This window comes from Rhea americana, unplaced genomic scaffold (assembly GCF_003343005.1).
Source record: "Rhea americana isolate MKP2758 unplaced genomic scaffold, rheAme1 scaffold_137, whole genome shotgun sequence".
In the NCBI taxonomy this organism is placed as follows: domain Eukaryota; kingdom Metazoa; phylum Chordata; class Aves; order Rheiformes; family Rheidae; genus Rhea; species Rhea americana.
Window position 1 is genome coordinate 2,164,011 of NW_028185450.1, and position 20,259 is coordinate 2,184,269.

General features: G+C 35.3%; 1 protein-coding gene across 5 annotated transcripts in view; it reads right to left on the bottom strand.

The window, feature by feature from the left end:
* The window catches only part of RYR2 (ryanodine receptor 2), a 449,981-nt gene that overhangs the window by 187,378 nt on the left and 242,344 nt on the right, over positions 1 to 20,259 (bottom strand). For all 5 annotated transcript variants that reach the window (XM_085298277.1, XM_085298276.1, XM_085298275.1 and 2 more), the window contains 8 exons: positions 18,889 to 19,007; positions 18,460 to 18,593; positions 15,649 to 15,890; positions 13,924 to 14,116; positions 12,005 to 12,221; positions 10,663 to 10,767; positions 5,956 to 6,059; positions 1,258 to 1,341 (listed from right to left, as the gene is read on the bottom strand). In XM_085298277.1, the coding sequence (XP_085154403.1) occupies positions 1,258 to 1,341; positions 5,956 to 6,059; positions 10,663 to 10,767; positions 12,005 to 12,221; positions 13,924 to 14,116; positions 15,649 to 15,890; positions 18,460 to 18,593; positions 18,889 to 19,007 (1,198 nt within the window). The remainder of the gene's footprint in view (positions 1 to 1,257; positions 1,342 to 5,955; positions 6,060 to 10,662; positions 10,768 to 12,004; positions 12,222 to 13,923; positions 14,117 to 15,648; positions 15,891 to 18,459; positions 18,594 to 18,888; positions 19,008 to 20,259) is intronic.

Genomic DNA, 20,259 nt, shown 5'->3' on the forward strand with positions numbered 1-20,259 from the left:
GATGTCCACTGCCCTCCCTCTGTCCACCAAGCCACTCATTTCATCACAGAAAGCTATCAGGTTGGTCAAGCACGATTGCTTGGCTTCCAGGAGTATTTGTGCCATTGACTTCCCAAGGACCAAGGTGAGGCTGAGCAGCCTACAGTTCCCTGGGTCATCTAGCACATCCTGTCATTGGTGCAGGAAGATGAGGTTAGGGAACATTTAAACAAACTGTACTTGCACAAGCCTACATAATGTGATGGGATGCACTCGTGAGTCTTGAGGGAGCTGACTGACGTAATTGCAAGGCCACTATCAAKTATCTTTGAAAAGTTATAGTGACTGGGGGAGGTTCCCGAAGGCCAGAGGAAAGCAAATGTCACTCCTGACTTCAAGAAGGGAAGAAAGAGGACCCAGGGAACTGTAGGCTGCTCAGCCTCACCTTGGTCCTTGGGAAGTCAATGGCACAAATACTCCTGGAAGCCAAGCAATCGTGCTTGACCAACCTGATAGCTTTCTGTGATGAAATGAGTGGCTTGGTGGACASAGGGAGGGCAGTGGACATCCTGACTTTAGTAAGGCTTTTGACAATGTCTTTCATAACATCCTCATAGACAAACTGATGAAGTATGAGCTAGACAAATGGACAGTTCATAACTTTCAATCGTGCTCACACTCCCAAACTCTTCAGTTTGGGGAGCACACTGGTCCTGAGAAAGCAGCAAGGGCACTTTGCCTGGGCAATAAAAGCTGGTCTCAGAGCTGCGGTAGCAGAGGGCACTATATTAGCCACTGCCCAATACCATCAAAGCTCTTTTTCACCTCTTTCATAGGGGAAAATCAAGAAGCTGTACCAGTCCTCTCCAGTTCAAGTCACTATATGGTCATCTAAGACTTCTAAAAGGCTCTTTAAATATTTGCAGAACAGCAAAATACATTGACAAATCTGCTGTAAAAATGTGAAGAATGTATAAAAACTGTAAAAAGTGTCTGCAGTACACTGTACCTACAAAAGAGCTTTGAAATGATGGATTGATTGTCAGAAATTTCAATGAATCACRTAAAATTTAAACTTTGTATATCAGATGGTAAATATCTAGAATGTTTGTAGGTATGTGAAAATTTCTGAAAACTCAGATACACATGCAGGTATAACCCAAGTATCAATAAAGCTAGAAACACAGTACTAGATTGTTAAAAACATAGTTTGCTTAACTCATACTGCCTAAAAGAACAAACAAAAAAAAAACAAACAAAATTTGAATTTCAACTTACTTCTTTGGAAGTTTCATTTTTTTCACTTTTTCTTCCGCATGTTCATCAGCAATTCCAACGTGGCAGCCTAATGCTAGCAGGGTTCTAGAACACAGAAATCAGTGATAAATCACTGYCAATACTTCTACATTCAGAGTTGTCAGTTGATACACAAATGACACGAGACAAAAAAAAAAAAAAAACACAAACGAGACCTATGGGAATGACAGCATAACACACAGTGTAATATGGAAAGGTCAACAACAGCCTTTTCGTATATGTAATACATTTATCGATGATGTTAAGAAAATACCACAAGATGTTCTTAAATTGTTTAGGTAAACCGTATGAGTGGACAAATTCAAAATGGAATTATCATACAGTCCAGCTATTTCATCTCTTTGAGACATCAGTTCAAAGATTCACTTCTCTTAAAATATATTTATAGCAACAAATGAATTGTACAGAAATACTGGTCAAACATTTTCCAAAGGAGATTCCTTAGAGTGAGCAGAGCAGGCACCATAAACCATCTTCAGGGTGAAATATGCTATAGAAATGTATGCATCACTGTAAATTCATTCTGAAAAAATATTTTGTCATGTCATGTTTTTCCATTTCAAACTTTTAAAAGTCATTCTTACTTGTTATTCCTTTAGCATTTACAGATGTCTTCATAACAGCCGTAACTCTTTATTTCCTCTCCAGCTTACTCTCAGATACAATGTAGGAAGAACTACATGTTCATACCCTTAACTAGCCAAAGACACTTGCTAAATAATAAAGAGAATGTGTTTTTTCCTCCCTTTAAGACTGATAAAAGTCAGTGAAATCTGTCTTAACTATTAGAATTGAGGCACCACTGCTTTATACCAAAATCGTTTCATGTCATGTTGTTTACTTGAAAGATGATGCTAGGTGAAAAAATAGAATATGTCACTTTTTATCCTTAGAATGTACGCTTGTGAACAGGCTCAACAGTATTAATTAGGTTTCTAATTATCTTAAATCTCTTCCTTTCTTTAGAGTCACATTATCCAACAGTATAAATCTTAAGTCTCATTCATCTCCAGGAGTTGATCTATTACTAATCAATTATTTGTTCTTGCATTTAGTTTCAACATTGCCTATCAAATCTTACCTTGCAACATAGATGCATTACTAAAATATCAACAGGAAAATGAAAATAAATCCTGAACAAAGGTAATAGACCACTCTGGCTCTAAAAAAAGGCAAAGTTACAGTGTCCTCAAAATATCTCTCAGTCTTTACATTCTCTGGGAGAAAATGTGGGGTAGAGAAAATGTAAAAGTATGGAGGACTGTACAGGCAGGTTTAAACTGTGAAAAGCAAGTCACAGCATGGGAAGCAATTTGCTGCTCTTCCCCTTTGCTATATAGCTTGTTGAATGTAGTGAAACTTARCTGCTTCAGTAGCTCCTTCTCAGCTTAGTACATTCTTTTTGTTGGCCTAACCCACATTTCTCTTATCTAAGATATAAGAGAAAAAAASCATTTTTCACACACAAACTTTCCTTTCTCCCACTTTGCCTCCCAGGACCTTTTAGTTTTCCTAYGGCCTACAATGCAAATTATCTCACATCTGAAAGAATGAAGTAACTCTGACTGAAGTCATGATGTTTGGAGATCAAAGATTTCTCAAAATCTGAGGGTGATATCTATATCTTTGATTGAAATTGATTATGCAGAAGAAATCAGAAGTGTAAACTTTGGTCTCCAGTCCCAATTTTCCCACCACGAAAGAAAGCTGGAAAATAAGGTTTTGATTTGTTTTCTCTAATAAAACAACAGATTTATTACTTTATTATATTATCCACTCTTGAACTAGAGTCTAAAACTGTACCTCTAGTAGTATTTCTATGCACAGATGAATCATATGCTTCAAGGAGATTCTTAGAGTGTATTTCTAGTTCCAGCTACATGAAGTATATCATATCGTTATGCCCTCTAAATCCCAATTTTAGACTAGGTGGTAAAAGTCAAATACCAGGAAATCAACCTGCAATGTCTGCCTTCTGCAATACATATTACCTGCTAGGAATACTTCACACAGCTAAATTTAACTGGCATAAACCATACCTAGTTCCTGTCTAGCCCTCTCATCTATCACCAGCATAAGTARAAGCATAACACACCTAATAGTGGAAAACAGCACAGAGCAGCTGACCTCCACTAACTCTAWTTTTATTGTACTGTAAGTGATCTTAAAACAGAGATTTGAACCTTATATTATCTCTACCAAGACAGTGCAAATACAAATGAGAGCACCACAGGAGGATARAAAGGCAACTGGGGCCTGAGAGCTAGATTTTATTCACACTTTCATTCACTTCWCAAGCAGATTCCTCAATGCAGGAGGGACCTGAAAGAGCCCTGAAGTACTCAAGAAGCTAGAGAAGAAAACTAGAAGCAGCTGAATGCAGCCTTCAGCATAATACTGATGCATATAATTATCGYATATACAGCTCAGTAAATAGGTACAAATGGGAGAGTCAGTCACAGAAAAACAAGCAAAACAAAATAAAAGACCAATCTACACAATAAATATAAAAATGCGCAGAAACAGCATCAATGTGCAAGCCTATTTTAATCCTATGACACTTTCATAGGTAACTCATTCCTGACTCTTGACATTTCATACAGTGTATCATTTATAGTTCATAACAGTTTGAAAAATATACAGAATAATGTAAAGAAATATTGTGTCAGATTATATGACTCAGAACTTCCTTGTTTTCTGCCTCTTTCATCTAATGKAGCTGGCAGCAAAACTGGCAACAAACCAACAAAAAAAATCCAATTATAGTAAAGAGTTATACTTGTCATCTTGCARCTACTTCAGTAATACAGTGAACAGTTCAACACAATTTGTAAATAATTTAGTACTTGGTATGTATACAATTAGAAGAAGTTTTAAAAGAACATTTTGTTTCCCTCTTCTCCCTTCTCACCCCTTGAAAAAGGGCTTCAAGGGTTCTACGAACTATAGAACTAGTCAAGGTAGTTTACAGTTCATGTTACCACAATATATATTAAACAGAATGGATTAACACATTAATTTTCCCACTTCAGAAATGAAATGAGTTTGACATTCTTGTTCTAGTCCCCAAACATTAGATGTTGCAAAATTAGAACTGCATACTTTAGAAAACAAGGATCTATACAAKAACTAAATGGAAACTGAGCTCAGTAAGCATATGAATTTTGAAATCCAGAGAAAGACTTTGTGACTTGGACGCCATTCGTTTAGCAAAAAGATTCTACACATGTTAAGCAAAATTAATTAAAATAAAAATAACCTACAATTTATAAGCTTATACAAGTAGTTTTATTGTATAACTTTTTGGTTTTGTCCAGGTTAGAAGTGTTGGGTTCTGAATCWGTAAACATGTAGAGATTACTAAAATATGTCAATATTTAGTGAAACATTATGAATGTATGCTTAACACCGACAGTATGACTTTTCTGATGGCTGAGGCATATTGTATATAATCTACCAAAAGATCTAACTGTAGGAAAAGTTGAAGACATTATCTTTTACAGTTTCACAAAMTGAAATGGAAGACACTATTCTGGAATCAAAGGACATCGTCATGTTGATAAGGGTCCCAAAATCTTTCCTTCAAATTCTCATATCTAGCTGTAGACAATTTTGAACTTATTTTCTTGCTTACGATACTAATCAACTTATCTCTGTATAATACTAAATGCTTATCTATAGTGTCAAAATACACCTTGAGAAACTGTGAACTCAGGTTCATGAATAAGTTTTCTGTGAAGTAATTGTTTACTTTGTGAATGGTAGACCAGTAAATAGCACAGGGGAGCAGAGCATGAAAGAATACTATGAGAAATTTTATGAGGAATGTTCTATCAAATGTTCTGCCACGAGGCTGTAAGTCCTCATATTATGAATGCAAATGCTATAATATGTTCTCAGTTTACCTGGCATATTTTTGGACAATATAGGACAAATATTTCCAGAAAAAAATAATATCACATGCAGAAAGTCATCCTTTGTCAATATTGTGAACAGGAAAAAGTAACCATATTTTTAAAAGAAAAAAAAAAATCGATTGGAAAAAAAAAAAAAAAAAGAGTGACCAGGGAACCACATATACCTCTGGGGCACAGCATCAGTCAGTCTGAGAAATATTTTTAGCATGTTGGTGAGTCAATGCTACATACGGAAAAAATTACTTAGTTAAGTACATTTCCATTCCCATTTGCAGCAGAGGAAGAACTCACACCTGCTTGACAGACAGAGCTGAGCTGAGGAATTGGGTTTCTGTAAGGATAACTAGATTGCTTGTACATACCCATTAACGTCCCACTCAAATTTTATAGCACTCCAACTGGAGAGCTTCCACAACATTCACGTATCTAATTTTTCATCTACAAAGAGGAGAGAATGCCTGGTTCTCCCCTGCGGCAGCAGGTAATGGTGACACAGAAAAAGGAGCAAGGAGCCTTGAAGCAAAGCCCGTTACTAACCACATCCAAAAAATATGTGCTTTATCAATAATTAAACCAAATAAAAAAATCAAAGGGTTTGTTCAAAGCCTGGATCTACTTCTCTTTCCTTTAGGTTAGATGAAAACTGTCCCTGAGTTGCCATTTCATAAGTGGCATTACAATTGCAACTCTTTAATCATGTAGAAAAGTCTCACTGTAAGCTTTAAAATTTCTAGGAACTTACTTGAGCGTTTCAAGTGACATCTGCAAGTTATAATTTCTTTCCTGCTCTGGCAATTTTGAGAACTCCACTAAGCACGGGTGTTGTCTTTTGTTGTCGTCTCTAACCTGGGGGAAAAAGAATAAAAAAATATAAAAAGAAATAAATTTAATGTGTCTTTAAAACCAGCTGAAATTTAGAAACAATCCAAAGCACAAACTACTTAAGTCTAATCTTGTCAGCATTACTCAAACTGAACAGCATTTCAATTAAAAAAAAAATTATTCTCAGAGTAAAATCATTCAGTTCAGGTGAGACAGAATTTGCATTCGCAAATAAAACGTCTCTAAAGTGGAATACATGATGATTTCTGTACTTTATTATATGGATGTCCACAAAAAAAAAATACAAAGGTTAAGAATAGTGTTGTGTTTTGACATATATCCATACAATTGACATATATCCATACAATTACTATTTATTTATCCATACAATTTACTATTTACTATCCATATAATACTATTTAGAGGTTGTATACAATTCATCTTCAGCATAGTATCTGAAAAAATATGCATCTAATCGTTACAGCTATGTTGATAAGAATACGATTGAGTAAACACCCCATGAAATCATGATATTCAGAATTAAGGATAAATCTACCCTCTCCCTTAATTCAGTAAATGTTTGTGTTTCTTAAAATTACAGCAATGGCATACAAGCAGGAAACAATTGTTGAGCAGTCACATATGACAAATTTACTTGCGCTATAATGATATTATAGTCATAAAGACCCTAATTTACAAAATCTTACATTTTATATACTTAAAATTTTGGTCAAAAATATTTTTAACCTTCTCTTTTTTATATACCACTTCAGTCTAATACTGGCCACAGTTAGGAACTGTAATAGAGGATAGGACAACTGAGCATTCCAGTGCTCTCAGCTTTGCAACTTCAACTTACTACAGCTCAGTCAACACAATCTATAAAAACTGTCTTGTAAGAGGGCTTGATTAATAAAATATTGCTTTGAAMATTTTTACACATACTTTAAGCATTTTTTCCCATAAAAAGTTAGAATGGGGGGGGAATACAGGATGCGGATGTGGTTTTTCCATTAGCACTTATTTTTAGAACTTAAATTTAATTAATTTCCAAACTGAACAGACTGGACACTAAAAGATAAGAAACCTTGAAAACAATGAAGTAAATATAAGAAGGTCGCAATTAGGTAACAAAGTTTAAGGGACAGATCTGCAAACAGAAATAAATCCCAGCATATTTTTCCCCTGATAGGATGCGCAGAGCTATTATTTGCTTGACATTTGACAAAAAACAGCTGTGCCACTGAAGACATTATAACTTCCCCAGCTTTCAAGGGAGGCAGCCAGCCGACAAGATGCTGAGAGTTAATCTGTTTTACTTCACCAGATGCAAACTGGGGAGYGCTTCAACAGTTCCACCTGCCGCGTGGTTGGTAGTGAAGAGCAATCCAACACAGGAGAGGACATCACAAGCCTGAACACCTGCTTCTGTGACTCCCTAATAGCTCCGAAAAAGCCCTCTGCACCTCCAGCTCTCTGACTGCCCATATACTGGATTTGCACTAACAAAGCATCCTTTTTTCTTTTTATTATTAATTTTTAAAGCTGTGAAGTGAAAGTTGCTGCAAAACTAATATGAAGTATGACTTTTGATGAATTAGATAATTTTGCTGGAAAACATAATGTTTATGTTTGTAGTTAATAAGCAAAATTGATGCACTTTTTCAAACTTGCATTCATTTGGTGAATATAGGATGGCTTTTAAATTATATTAACTTAAAAAAGAACAAGGCCAGAATTTTCAATGAGGCGGTACCATCAGACTGGTACATTCTGTTCTTAATAGCTTTGTTTGATCTGCCACTCATATAAAGAATCAGAGCTGACATTTAAAAAACAAAAAAAGTCGATAGCTCATAAACTGGCATAAAAATTCCGGCTTTCAAAAATGTAATCCATCTTACTTAAACTGACTGCTTGTCCTGCATATTGCATTAAACAGAGGAGCTTTTCTTTGGATTTTTAAATGAAAATGTTCTAAAATGAAAAAGCTGAAGAATCATGCCAATAAATCCAAATGCAGTATCTAAGATCATACTGCAAAAAAACCTGTATCGTAGCACTGGCGCATAAACAATGTGTGTTATAGAAGRGAAAGAAAAATGGATACGTATACACCTTAGGCTATRGAGAAAGTTCCTCTTATTTCAAGTCCTCAGTGTCAGTCACATATGAATACCCAAAGAGTGAATATGAACATGGATCACTGRTAACTGAAATTTATTTTCTATTTATTGTCTTCTATTTGTACCAGTTTTGTGTTTTTCTACATTGCTAACTAAACCAGATAGCACTACTCAATCTAGGGTTTTAACCTCATAAAATAATAAAAAGATTCACATATTTCTATAACATATCTGAGTAACATATTTTCTTTTTCCCATCTAACTGCATAATAATTATCCAGTTGAACTGTAGACAGCTGTTCATGAATTGGATTGCAAAATATTCACAATCTCCAGGGAATCTTTCTCTGCATTTGATGGGATTAATGTTCTTTGGACAKGCAATACTAACAATTTAACTGTCAAATGACTCCATCAAGATCATTAGCAGCTAAGAAAAGAAACATCTTTAACTGGACACTGAAAATATTTATTTTCAGATTTGTTTTCCCATCTCATAGTAATACACAYTAATAAAGATTCAATATAGTCTCCAACAAGAAGGATCACTTTAGTTTTCAGTAGAACTAGTTTAAATCTTGGACTTTAGATTTTTTCCTCATATTTCCACTGTTAATTAAATTTCCCCTAGTGACTCTTACTTCACTCTACAATAGATAATGTTCTTATCACATATTAAACTTTTGTAGGTTGCTCTCCCCTCCTTTTTCAAACATAGTATRAAATCTACTGTCTTACAAATCTATTATATACATAACAGAATTTCTGACACATAGATTCTTAATTTTGGAGACTGTCTTTAAATGTATAGGTAAGATTGAGAGAAAAGAAGATAGGCAAATGCATGCCACTGATACCAAGTTGGGAACCTACATACTTCTCATATTTAGGTTTCTAATGAACCAGCTAACAAAATTCCTCAGAATGTGCTCTAGCTTTGGTATGGTAGCTTGTTATTTTGCTTTGTTACAGATATGCATTCAGTAGAAGAAGCGCATGCAATACTGGACAATACTAAGCACAGATCTAATGAAACGTGTATCTAGGAGGGAAYATAAAATGCAATCCACAGTAGATTTCCAGAATAATTTGACACTTGAACCTAAGGAATCTCAGTCTTTTAGCTTGTTTGCTGGATTTTTCATGGCATAGACTTTTAAAGCTGAAAAAACACCACTTCTTCAGAAGGGCTAGCTGTTATATGCTATAATAATAATGCACTACAGCCAGGGCATGAAAGCTGAACAATTTAAAAGATTTAGTGCCTGGTTACATTCTGAACAGAACTACAATGTTTATAAACGTTTAACTCTATACCTCTTATATAATTGGTTAAAAAAAAATAGTGTTCAAGGTTACACCTAGATTCTTGATGGTGTATAATCATACACTCAAAGCACTTAGAGATCATTTCACAGCTGGTAGGATTATCTCACAATTAGCAAGTTTTGTCACATTAATTTAATTGGCATTTTTTATTCGAGCTGGCGAGGAAGGCAACCAAAAGGCCAACAAGTCTACTATGTTAATCAAATATTTCATAGTAGTGTAGTATGCTACATCAAAAGTAATATCTATACCCTAATTACATTAAATATGTAGTCTGAATTCCTCAAAAGACCAAAACTGCTTATTAACACAAATACATATATATTTTTCTTTATGTTTATACAAGCTTTTTAATTTACATCTAGTATCTACTATGTGTTCTACATACTTTTCACAACAGTAATTCTTCATAATCAGTACCATCTGGGATTCAAGTAACTAGCCTGTAGATGTCTTTTATAAATGATTAATAGCATCTAATTAACACAGTAGACCACATTCTCTTTYGTGTCAAATCCAGAAGCCACACACTTTTTTCTGCTATACTCCATGAGAATTAGGAAAGAGATAAGAAACAGCACAGGGAGCATGTAATACATATATGAATCTGAAGAGGAGAAAAGGAAGGAGAAAGGGAAAATTAATGGCATTTGGAAAAATAGCAACACTTATTTTGGATCCATCTGGGACTCTCAAAGATTTATGTCAGTCAATAAAAGTAAGGAGAAGCAAGAATATCTGTTTTCACTGTCGCTCTGCCAGGCAACTATTTTATTGAGAAGTCAAAAGGAAATCTATCACAGCTCTTGCCACATGTTAGCAAAAGCTCAAAAAGTTACCTTGCATATAAGAAAAATATATGCTAAACTATGTTTAACCATGTCATCCTACTCTCTGACTAAAATTCTTACCCCCAAGAACAAACAAGAGGGTGGAAAATCCCCTAGGTGCCTGCACCAGCAGTCAGCCTCACTGAAGCAGCAAACAGCTTTAATTCCAGAATTTCAAATCAGAAAAACAWAAGCACGGTTGGTTCCCAATTACCTCTGGAGGAAGGAGTTTAAAACCTTGCTAATTTTGGAAGGAGGGGAAAAAATAATTGCCATTATAAAAGGAAACCAATTTACCAAATATTATACAATTAGCTGAAAATGAAGTTGGAAAGTACATACTGGTCCATACTGCCACCCAAGTTCAATTTTATTCATAACCCAAAGTTCATGGATGTTTTCTGCTAATTTTTCTCTAATCCTTTCCAGGTGGGGAGGCAAAACAATCTAAAGAGAGAAGAGAGAAAGAGGCTGTTACATATAAGTAGCTTGACACTGCCAACCAGACTATCATACCTGGCAAATTTTGGATAAACCAGCTGCGCAAAGTGAGTGAGAATTCTTAGATCAACAGACATTAATCTAAGCTTTTATGAGTTCCAGAGCTGGACCAGCAAGGGAAAACAGCTCTAAATTCAATACAGCCAGATGGCATGGGATATATTTCTGGCAGATGACCAGAAACTACCCAAACTGATGGTATTTCTCAGCTAAAARAACTCTAAAAATTGCAACAACCAATGCAATTTTATAAAAAGCACTTCAGCCAAACACTACCACTTGAGAACTACACTCCAATTAAAAAAAAATGAAAGATGATGATGACAGTTGACAAGTGAGCTCCGGAKAGCAAGGCATCCTATCTCCTAATTTGAAATTAGGTAAATCTACTTCAAAATTCAGAAATGTCAGACATACAGTTCTGTAAATCAAGGTAAAGTTACCCTAATTATTAATATCACAGAACAGTAATTGCATGATACATGCAGAATGCCATATTTAATATATATTGGCAACAAAATAGCAAGGTTCATTCTTTTTTTATGATTTTCAGAAATGAGTTCCTAAATATGGTAAAACCTGAACACACAGTGTCCAGAAGTCTGTATCATCCAGAACTCTGGTCAAGTGTAAAAGKCATTCTTGCAATCTGTGGTGAGATCTTTGCTACCAGAAAAGCTGCTAAAGAATTACTGGTCTTTTTAACTAAGTAAAATAAAAGCAAACATAACTTCAATGCGTGCCATTTACTGCCTGTAGTGAGTCAAATATTCTCCCAAATAAAGAAATAGGGCTGACTGTGGTCTAAACCTTTGTACAATAATGCAAGGTCTACTGTATTTTAAAGTAAAAGAGCAATAAAATTGTCTAGTAACAAAATAGTGGTAACCGGTGAAACATAACAAAATTCAAATACTCTTCTGTGCACTCTAAGAACAAAACATATTCTTCATTACAGTGCATGTGAGCTGAAGCACATGAAATTTTTAGTAAGTACTGTAAGACCTTACAATGCCTTTGAYTTTTTTTTTCAGATTTTCAACTCTTAGCACTGAGCTGCAACCAATCAAACCCCAAGGCAAAACAAGTTGGAGAAAAGCTGCAAACTCGGTCCAGTTTGAATTAACATAGGCCTTTAACGTCTGTGGTTAAAAGAGAAAATACAATCTTTTCGTTTCCCCACCTGGCTGGTATCTACAGGAACCGGGGTGAAAGCTGCTTGAGACAGAGAGATAGTTGGGCCCAGCAGGTCTCTTGTGTAGCTGCGGTCCTGCTTGTACTCCCGGCTGTGCTCCACTTTCAATTTCTCTTTTGGTAGGACAGCTTCAAAGCAAGGGGCATACCCAGGTGGAGGAAGGAATTTGAACTCTCCATGGCGACCTCCGAGCAAGAAACGCACCCTGTAAATATTAGGGTTAATTTATATAACTGACACTTCTGCTGTCAAAAGTAATCAGTTTGTGGGCCTAAGAACTACTGAACAACGTTAAAGAAAAAATAAAAACCTTACTGAACACTATTTAAGAAGTTGCAACTTATTTGCATTCTTGAACTTTCTACTTTCTCTAATTTGTGCTGGAGTTTAGTAGGTACTAAAACTTGATGAAAATTAACTTCCTCTTTAATTAATTTCCACTTCTGTGGARCTATTCTAGGCAGGACAGAGAGAGAGACTAAAGGAGAAGAGCGAGAAAGATGATGATCAGTTTGCTTAGCATGCCCATGAAGCAAGCAGTAACCTTCCCAGCCTCGCAGAGGAGCAGCTGTAACCCAAATTAACCGATCTGCAACCTCTGAGCTCTCTCCTTCCATGAGGAAGATCTGAGAAAAGAGTCTGAAATCACTCAGTAGAACGTGATTATGTCTTTTCTGCCACAGAATACTAAATCCTTAGGACAAAATACAAAAAACTCCTATGCACTTTTTACATTATCAGAAATGCAGGGGAAAGCATTATTTCATTCATTACAAAATGGCAAACTTGTCACGTTGTTCGTTACTGAAAAATTCAAGTGAGTGAGATGACCATGAAGTAGCAATGGCATAATACCAAAAAATCCTCCACAGAGCGTTGTCATCCAAGAAGGAGCCCCTTCAAAAAAGCCAAATTAATACCTAGCAATACAACAGAATGATTTTGTCCCTTCTTTTATATCTACTGAGTGTCTTGTGCAGTTGCTGTCAATGCTATAGCTAAGCACTCTCCAGAAGTACATTCAGCATGTGAATAACATCTGTCTCATGAAGGAGATACAACATCCATGTTTACAGATTGCAAGCATCCTAGCATGCAGTTTTACCAACATGTGCTGTTTACATACATATATCTATTGKCACTGTATTATCTATGACAAAGTCCAATGCATCTGGAACAAAAGCTGACACATCCTTAACTTCTGTAACATCTAACAGCCTCAGAATGATCCCTAACAGCATTGCGCTGCCTCCAACAAAAATCAGCTTTCAGTCTTTACCTTGGCCACGGCTCTGCTACAGTCAGTCCTCCTGCAGAAGCATCACAAAGTCTTTTTAATATTATAGTCCCTAACTATTCAGTACATGGAAGGGGAAATCTGGCACCTCAAATGTGACTAGATATTTTACAAAAAATCACTACAGCAATCAGAATACAGAATAATTGACCTCATATTAACCCATCCTGCTGAAAAGAAAGTTTACCACCATTTAAGGAAAGGACAGATAATGCATCTTCAGATAGTGCTTACTATCTCAAAATAAGTAGATTATGGTAAATATATTTTTAATAGTGAAGGATTGATGCTTTTCTTCCTATAGTTAAAGGCTGTCCTGGAAGTAAGTAAGTGGTAATATGCATTGTATTGTCAGCTAAGAAATTATAGAGAAGCTGTTTCTAAGCCGTATTTGCAAACCACCTGAATACACTGGTGTGCTGGAAAACAACAGATGCATCATCTCATCAGGACTCCTTTGTAACTCTTACTTATTATCTTGGACAGGAACTGTGCCAAAGAAGCAGATGTCAGAAAGGGAAGTGAGAGTGAAGACAGCCAGAGAAACATTCACTCTATTTATATCTGCTGAAAAAAAACAGACTGAGAGAAAACTACAGTGGATGCTAACTTTATTCCTGCTGAGAAGCTGACAACTGGGAAGAATAGGCCATCTATGTTGAAATTCTCAAACATTCCTTGAACCGGCTGACCATTTATCCGGAAAGAGATGCTGGGGGCACTCAGATCCAAACAGCAGCTAATAACGTCATCAGTTCTTAACAGATGTTGGTTGGGGGAGTTTACTGTTCGTGCTACACAACCTGTGGAAGTAAAGGAGATACGTTTAGCAAAACTTCTAAGAATCATACAAGGTTTCACAGCAGCCTAGAAAAGAGGAAGAGAAAACAAAGCAACAGAGCATGTATACATCAATTCCATAACACCTAACTTGTAACATCCAAGACCTGATTTAGGTTTGCAATATGGTGAAAAGMAGCATATATGATTGTATCATATATACAAAAATATAGAGCTATATAGTATACCTATATATATACTATATATAGGTATAGTATACGTATAGTATACTATATATAGTATAGCCATATAGCACCCATATGACACTACTTTCAAAATCTGACCTAAAATAAGAGCATTTTTTACAGCATATACAGAAAATAAGCGCATTTCTGCAGCATATGTATTCAGCAATATATATGGTTTTCTTTACCATGTCCTGTACTAATTCTGAAGGATCATTTTATCTCCTATTGCATTACAGCTACACATGCACATGTGCTTTCCAAGTGAAATAAAATACAAAAGAATACAGGAACAGGAAATAGATTGCTTCTAGCATTTAAGAGCTACTTACAGTAGAAAATATATGGAAAGCATTAAGGATGTATGAAAATAGCTATAGATATGGTTTCAAAAAACAAGATTTACAAGGTCTGTATGAGATAAATTGTAACACATTAAGTATAAAGTACTTAAAGTTTGCCTCTGACTTTAGGATTCTACAGAAATCTTATCTCTTAAGTAAAAAGGATTACGAAAAAGAAAACAAGTTTTCTTTCTTATTATTTTGATTTTGCTCAATTAAGCCAGTTTGAAGGCAGAGTAAGATTTGCAGAATCAACAGTAAATCTGAATAATTCAGACACTAAGTCCAGTGTCCCTTAACCACTTGTATTTGCATATGCATTTACTATTAAAAATGAGATCCCAGCTTGGCCAGTGATAYTCTAAAGATGATTACCTGACCAAACATACTATATGCAAGTGAGGATTGTCTACTATACAAGTAGACAATCTTAATGTACATAAATAAAAAATTGAGATAACTACAAAAAAATCTTGAAGTGTATGACAGAAGAGCATTCCTAAAAGTCTTCATCACCTCTGAAGTATTTTTAAACTTTTAAACTAAAAAGCAATATTATAAACCTGTACAAAAGTCCTATGCGTTAAATCTCTCAGGCTGTTCTTTGAGTATCCACATGAATTAGAAACCCAAACTACTGTTTGACAGGCTTCATTTTCTGCTTCTTTGAAGTTTTAAAGTAAAGCTTTAGAGTTACCATAAAAAAAGAAAAGCCCTAGGCTGAAATATAAATTATTATTTTATCTATATTACTTTTTATGAAACAATTTTTTAAATATGCATTGTCAACTTAAAATACATCCTGATACGGGATGCTGTTTCTGGATATTATTCTGAGTGTCAGCTGAAACATCTGATTCACTTTGCTGCTACTGAAACCACAAACTCACTGAATTCCAAATGTACATCCTTATATGAGGATGTAAAAACAGAATGACGAGGAAAAAAACAGAAAAGGTAACATACCTGACCACAGATGCAGACCATCAAAGCCGTAAGAATACAAATCATCACCAACACCATTTCCTCCCCATTCTGCTCCTCCGCCAGGATATGGTGAGTAGCCCTCTGTTGATGCCCAACCCACTCGAAGATGAGTCGATTCTGCAGTCACAAATGGCTCCAGATGGTCCACCATGAGTTCATAGTACCATTTTCTGTACTGGGCAGAACCTTCACTAATCCCCAAGAAGATGTTGGGTCGCATGCTTGAACAGAAAGAGTGTAAGCGGATATTAAAAACTCACCTGAAAATTATGCACTACTGCAAGCTTCTTCATTTTGCTCAAATTTGCTTATTTTATCTGATTAGAACAGTAGAATTAAAGCCTTTTTTTCTTTTTTTTTCCTTTTTTTTTTTTTTTAAGTTTTTTAGGTTCAGTGAACAATGACCATTACAGTTCAAGCAAAAGTAACTGAAACAGTATCCTTGTTCAGATACCAGTATTAATACTTTGTTTTAACAAAAAATTGTTAAATTCTACAAACAAAAATGACAACCATTCACCAATAATTACCAACACAAATGTTGGTAAATACGTACTTCAGGTTGAATAGCAACCTGCTCTACATGACACTGATTATCAAGAGAATAACATTTACAAAAACACAAAAGTGTCAATCTATTTCAAAATTCTTTCATCCCTCTTCCCTCCTTAGAATAAGTTTTGTAAAATTCAGTTATTTGCAAAGGTTGTACTGATCTTTAATATCAATTAAATGTTCCTMCTGCTGATGATTTCAAAGCACTTCAGATGCATACTTGAAAGATAAAAATACTACTGTGCTTACTCAACATATACCTAAATAGCAAACTACAGAGTCCTACATTTAAAGGTCATGAGGGAAAAAAAGAGAGAGAAAAAGACTGGTCTTCCAATCTGATTTTTAGGGTAATACTGCATCCAGAATCTCACTAACAAAATCCATCTCCAGATTTATTTCTGTCCCAGCTATATATTAAGAAAGCCATCCAGTCTTGACTTAAAGCCTTAGAGGAAAGTATCAAATACCAGCGCAAGGTATATTTCTCAAGGGTTAGTTATCCATACACAGACTTCTAAGTTTAATTTATCCAGTTTTCACTTCCATCTACCAGACTGTGCTGTAACTTCTGTGCTACAAATATTTTCTTTCTGTGTACTAGATGCTTAATCAATACAAATGCACCTTCAAGCCAGCCCCAGCACATATATGCATTCCTGTGAAGGGAATGCAGAGGAGAAAGAAGTGTTGGTAGGGACTATAAAACACAAGGTAGTATAAAACCAGAATTCACTGATTCAATTGCTTATAGAATAACTTATTTTATCACCTAAGACTAATATACTTCCTTTTTAGAAGCATATGAGTTGTTTTTATGCCAAAATTGAGCACAGATACTGGTCACTTTGCTACAAATTAAAAGTTTAATCTCCTTAAAAATACACATAAAAACTGTCCGACAAAAGCTGTCTTCCAGAGAAATCATATCATTGGTAAATTATTTATTACCAACAATCCTGTCTTCTCTGACTGAGCTCAGTATCAGGTATATCATGACTTTGTCCAGACTCTCCAACCTAATCAACTTAATAATCCAATTTACCCCTTTTAAATTTATGTTTGTGATCATAATTTTCCAGTCCCCTGGAAAAGTACATCAAACATCAGTCTTACAGAGTTCCTTTGCTAATTATTTTTGGTGCAAGTTATCCAAGGCTCATTCTATCACAAAATACTTTCAATGTGTACTTCCTCTCTCTGGATGTTGAAGAGAGACCTTTTTCCTTATCACTACAAGAATATGAGAGTTTTCATTCACATCTTTCTAATGCAGAGTAGAAATATATATTAACTACATGTGCTTTTTCTGCAGCCATAGTTGCAAAAGACAGTTTTACCTTCCCTGTAGAAGACCCAAAGCCATAATACAAGTACAATCAGTCCCTGTATGTTTTCATTTCCTCTCTCGTATTTTTAATAGAGATTTTCTTTAGTGATTTTTGTTTACCAATTTTCAAATTTATTGGCAATATGGAATTATTGCTATTACTTTCACCATCTTTCCATGTATCACATATATTTTTGCATATATTATGTGGGGGGGGTTCACATGTGTGTATGAAATATATGAAAGAAAGCATTAGATATAAAATCGTCCAGTTCATTTCACCTTTGCATTTGGATTTCTTTTAACCTAAAAAGGCCTCTTTATATGCTACATTTGCAGAATTTTTATGCTTTCCAGCATCTAATAAAATCCTTTGGACTCTGAATTAACATTACTATTTCTGTGTTTTATACTTTCCTTCTCACTCAAGGACTGAGGCTTTTTTATACACACACAAGTTGGAGGCAGAGAAAGATCACATGAATCTTCACTTAAAGTCAGATTCTTCGGACTTAGCCTTAATTCAAGCTCTCGATAAAGTAAGTGCTTACAAGATCACCAACACTGGAGGAAGAAGGCAATCACGAACCACTGGTTGATGATACTTTGACRGAACAGCTAGATCTAGACAGTGAAGTACAAGAATTTTTAGAAGAAATTTTGAAATTTCTGACTTAAAGCAGTATAGACCTGCTTTAGCTTGCATCAGCTGCCTATGATTTATCCTTTTTTTATCCTAATGAATAAGAATATTGCACATAGCATTTAAAATCCTACTAAGAATAAAATATCTTAAAGAAAGTTTTGGGAATTAAATAGGTTTTCTGTAGTGACTGTGTGTTTTTTTTTAACCACAAGTTTTACTCCACTTTGTTCACAGATACAGATCATTTTTTGTTTTTTACCTGCTCACATGATTGACAAGACGTGTCTGTAAAAGTAGATCTCTTCCTGGCAGGAGATTGTCACAGATTAGATGTTGATTAGATCGCACAGCTACTCCATGACATACACAGAGAGAGCACAAGACATCCAAAACCTGAAGAAAAAAGAAAGAAAAAGGAGAAAAAAAATTCTTCACATTCTAAATATTTTTCCTGCTAAGAGTTAATAATCCATATGAATCACTTCAGGTAGCATAACACTATATTCCTTTTTTACTGGAAAACATGTAAGGGCTCTCTATAGCTATGAAATTCATTCTACATAGTAAGTTTCATTCCTAATTATCAATACACTATTGAAGTATTTGGAATCTAAGTTGTACACAGAACAACCAGCTTTCTTTGATCATGAATGTTCTCTTAAMTGTAGCTTGTCTCTTCTTTGCTCACCTTATGGTTTCTTCCATGTTTGTCCAAAAGGCAGATAATTGATTTAATGTGTCCTTCCTTAATAATGTTCAGAGCTTCTGGGCTTTCCACCAACACACAGTGTAAAACCTCTAGAATTCCTGGAAAAAAAAAGTTATTCATGGTATGCTCATGGTATATATAAAATTATAATTGCACATAAAATTCCTAATAGATTGCACTGCAACACATACTAAGTTTCAAAAAATCACTGTATACAAGGAAAAAAAAATAAGTTGTATGGATGTTGTACTGCTAGACTTCCCAAAATAAGTCCATGTAGTAAAAATCAGAAAATAACATAAATTACTTTGAAATTTCATTGATAAATATGTGATGATCAAYGCTCAAAAACTGAAAAAAAAAACAGGCAAAATACTAGTCCTGTTAAAATCTTCGGGAGAAGTCTCAAAGGCTCCAAAAGGCTAAGACTATACACCACATTTGTATTACATATACAAAAAACCCTTCTCATATTTTCATTTTTTGTCTCCCCACAGAATAATGAATGATCCACTAACRGAATCATATACCTCTGAATTAGAGGGCAGATGTAAATTCCCAGTCTACTGCACACCATGGATCATTTTCTTTGTGTATACAACAGCTATGCTGAGAGCTAATGATGATGTTGTTAGAAGAGCAAACAAATAGAAACCAGCATGAAACCAAGATGTGCAAGGAAAAAAGAACTACTAAATCACCTGTGGCATCCCAATTAAATGCAATTACAGTCTCAATAAAGCAGCAGTCATTGCTATTATGAATCATTAGACTTAAAATTGTTCTCTGCAATGGGGCATTAATATAGGCTCCTATGTGTACTGGATCAATTCACCACTTGCTTTAGGGTCTTCCAAATTCAGCAAAGACAAGCATCAAACATGYAGTTCATTACTGTTAGTCACTACTGTTGTTGCCACAACGAGAAAAGTCAGGGCACTGAGGGAGAGCTGATAAGCAGTATTAAACATAGAAATACGCAATTCCTATTCACATTGTACTCCTCATCCCTGTATTCAAGCCGCAGTTCCAAATATTCCTCTTAACCTCTGCAAAGCAAGACCCACAGTATGAGTCTTCCGCTCTGTGCCGTGCTCTCTTTTACTAGAACAGGTATGGAGCCAGGTACGGAAAGAAGCATCAGTCAAAACTCCTCTCTAGGTGAGAGTGCTCTGGTCTTTCCTTACCCCAGTGRCATAGAGTGAAGTGAGGAAGAGATCACCAGCTACCACAGTTGAGTAAGCCTAGGTACAGCCAAGGAAAAAAAGGTCCAAACTTTATCTTTATAGGATCAGCAGAAGAATCCCATCTAAAGCATCTCTAAGTAACTTACTAAGCACACAGAGGGTT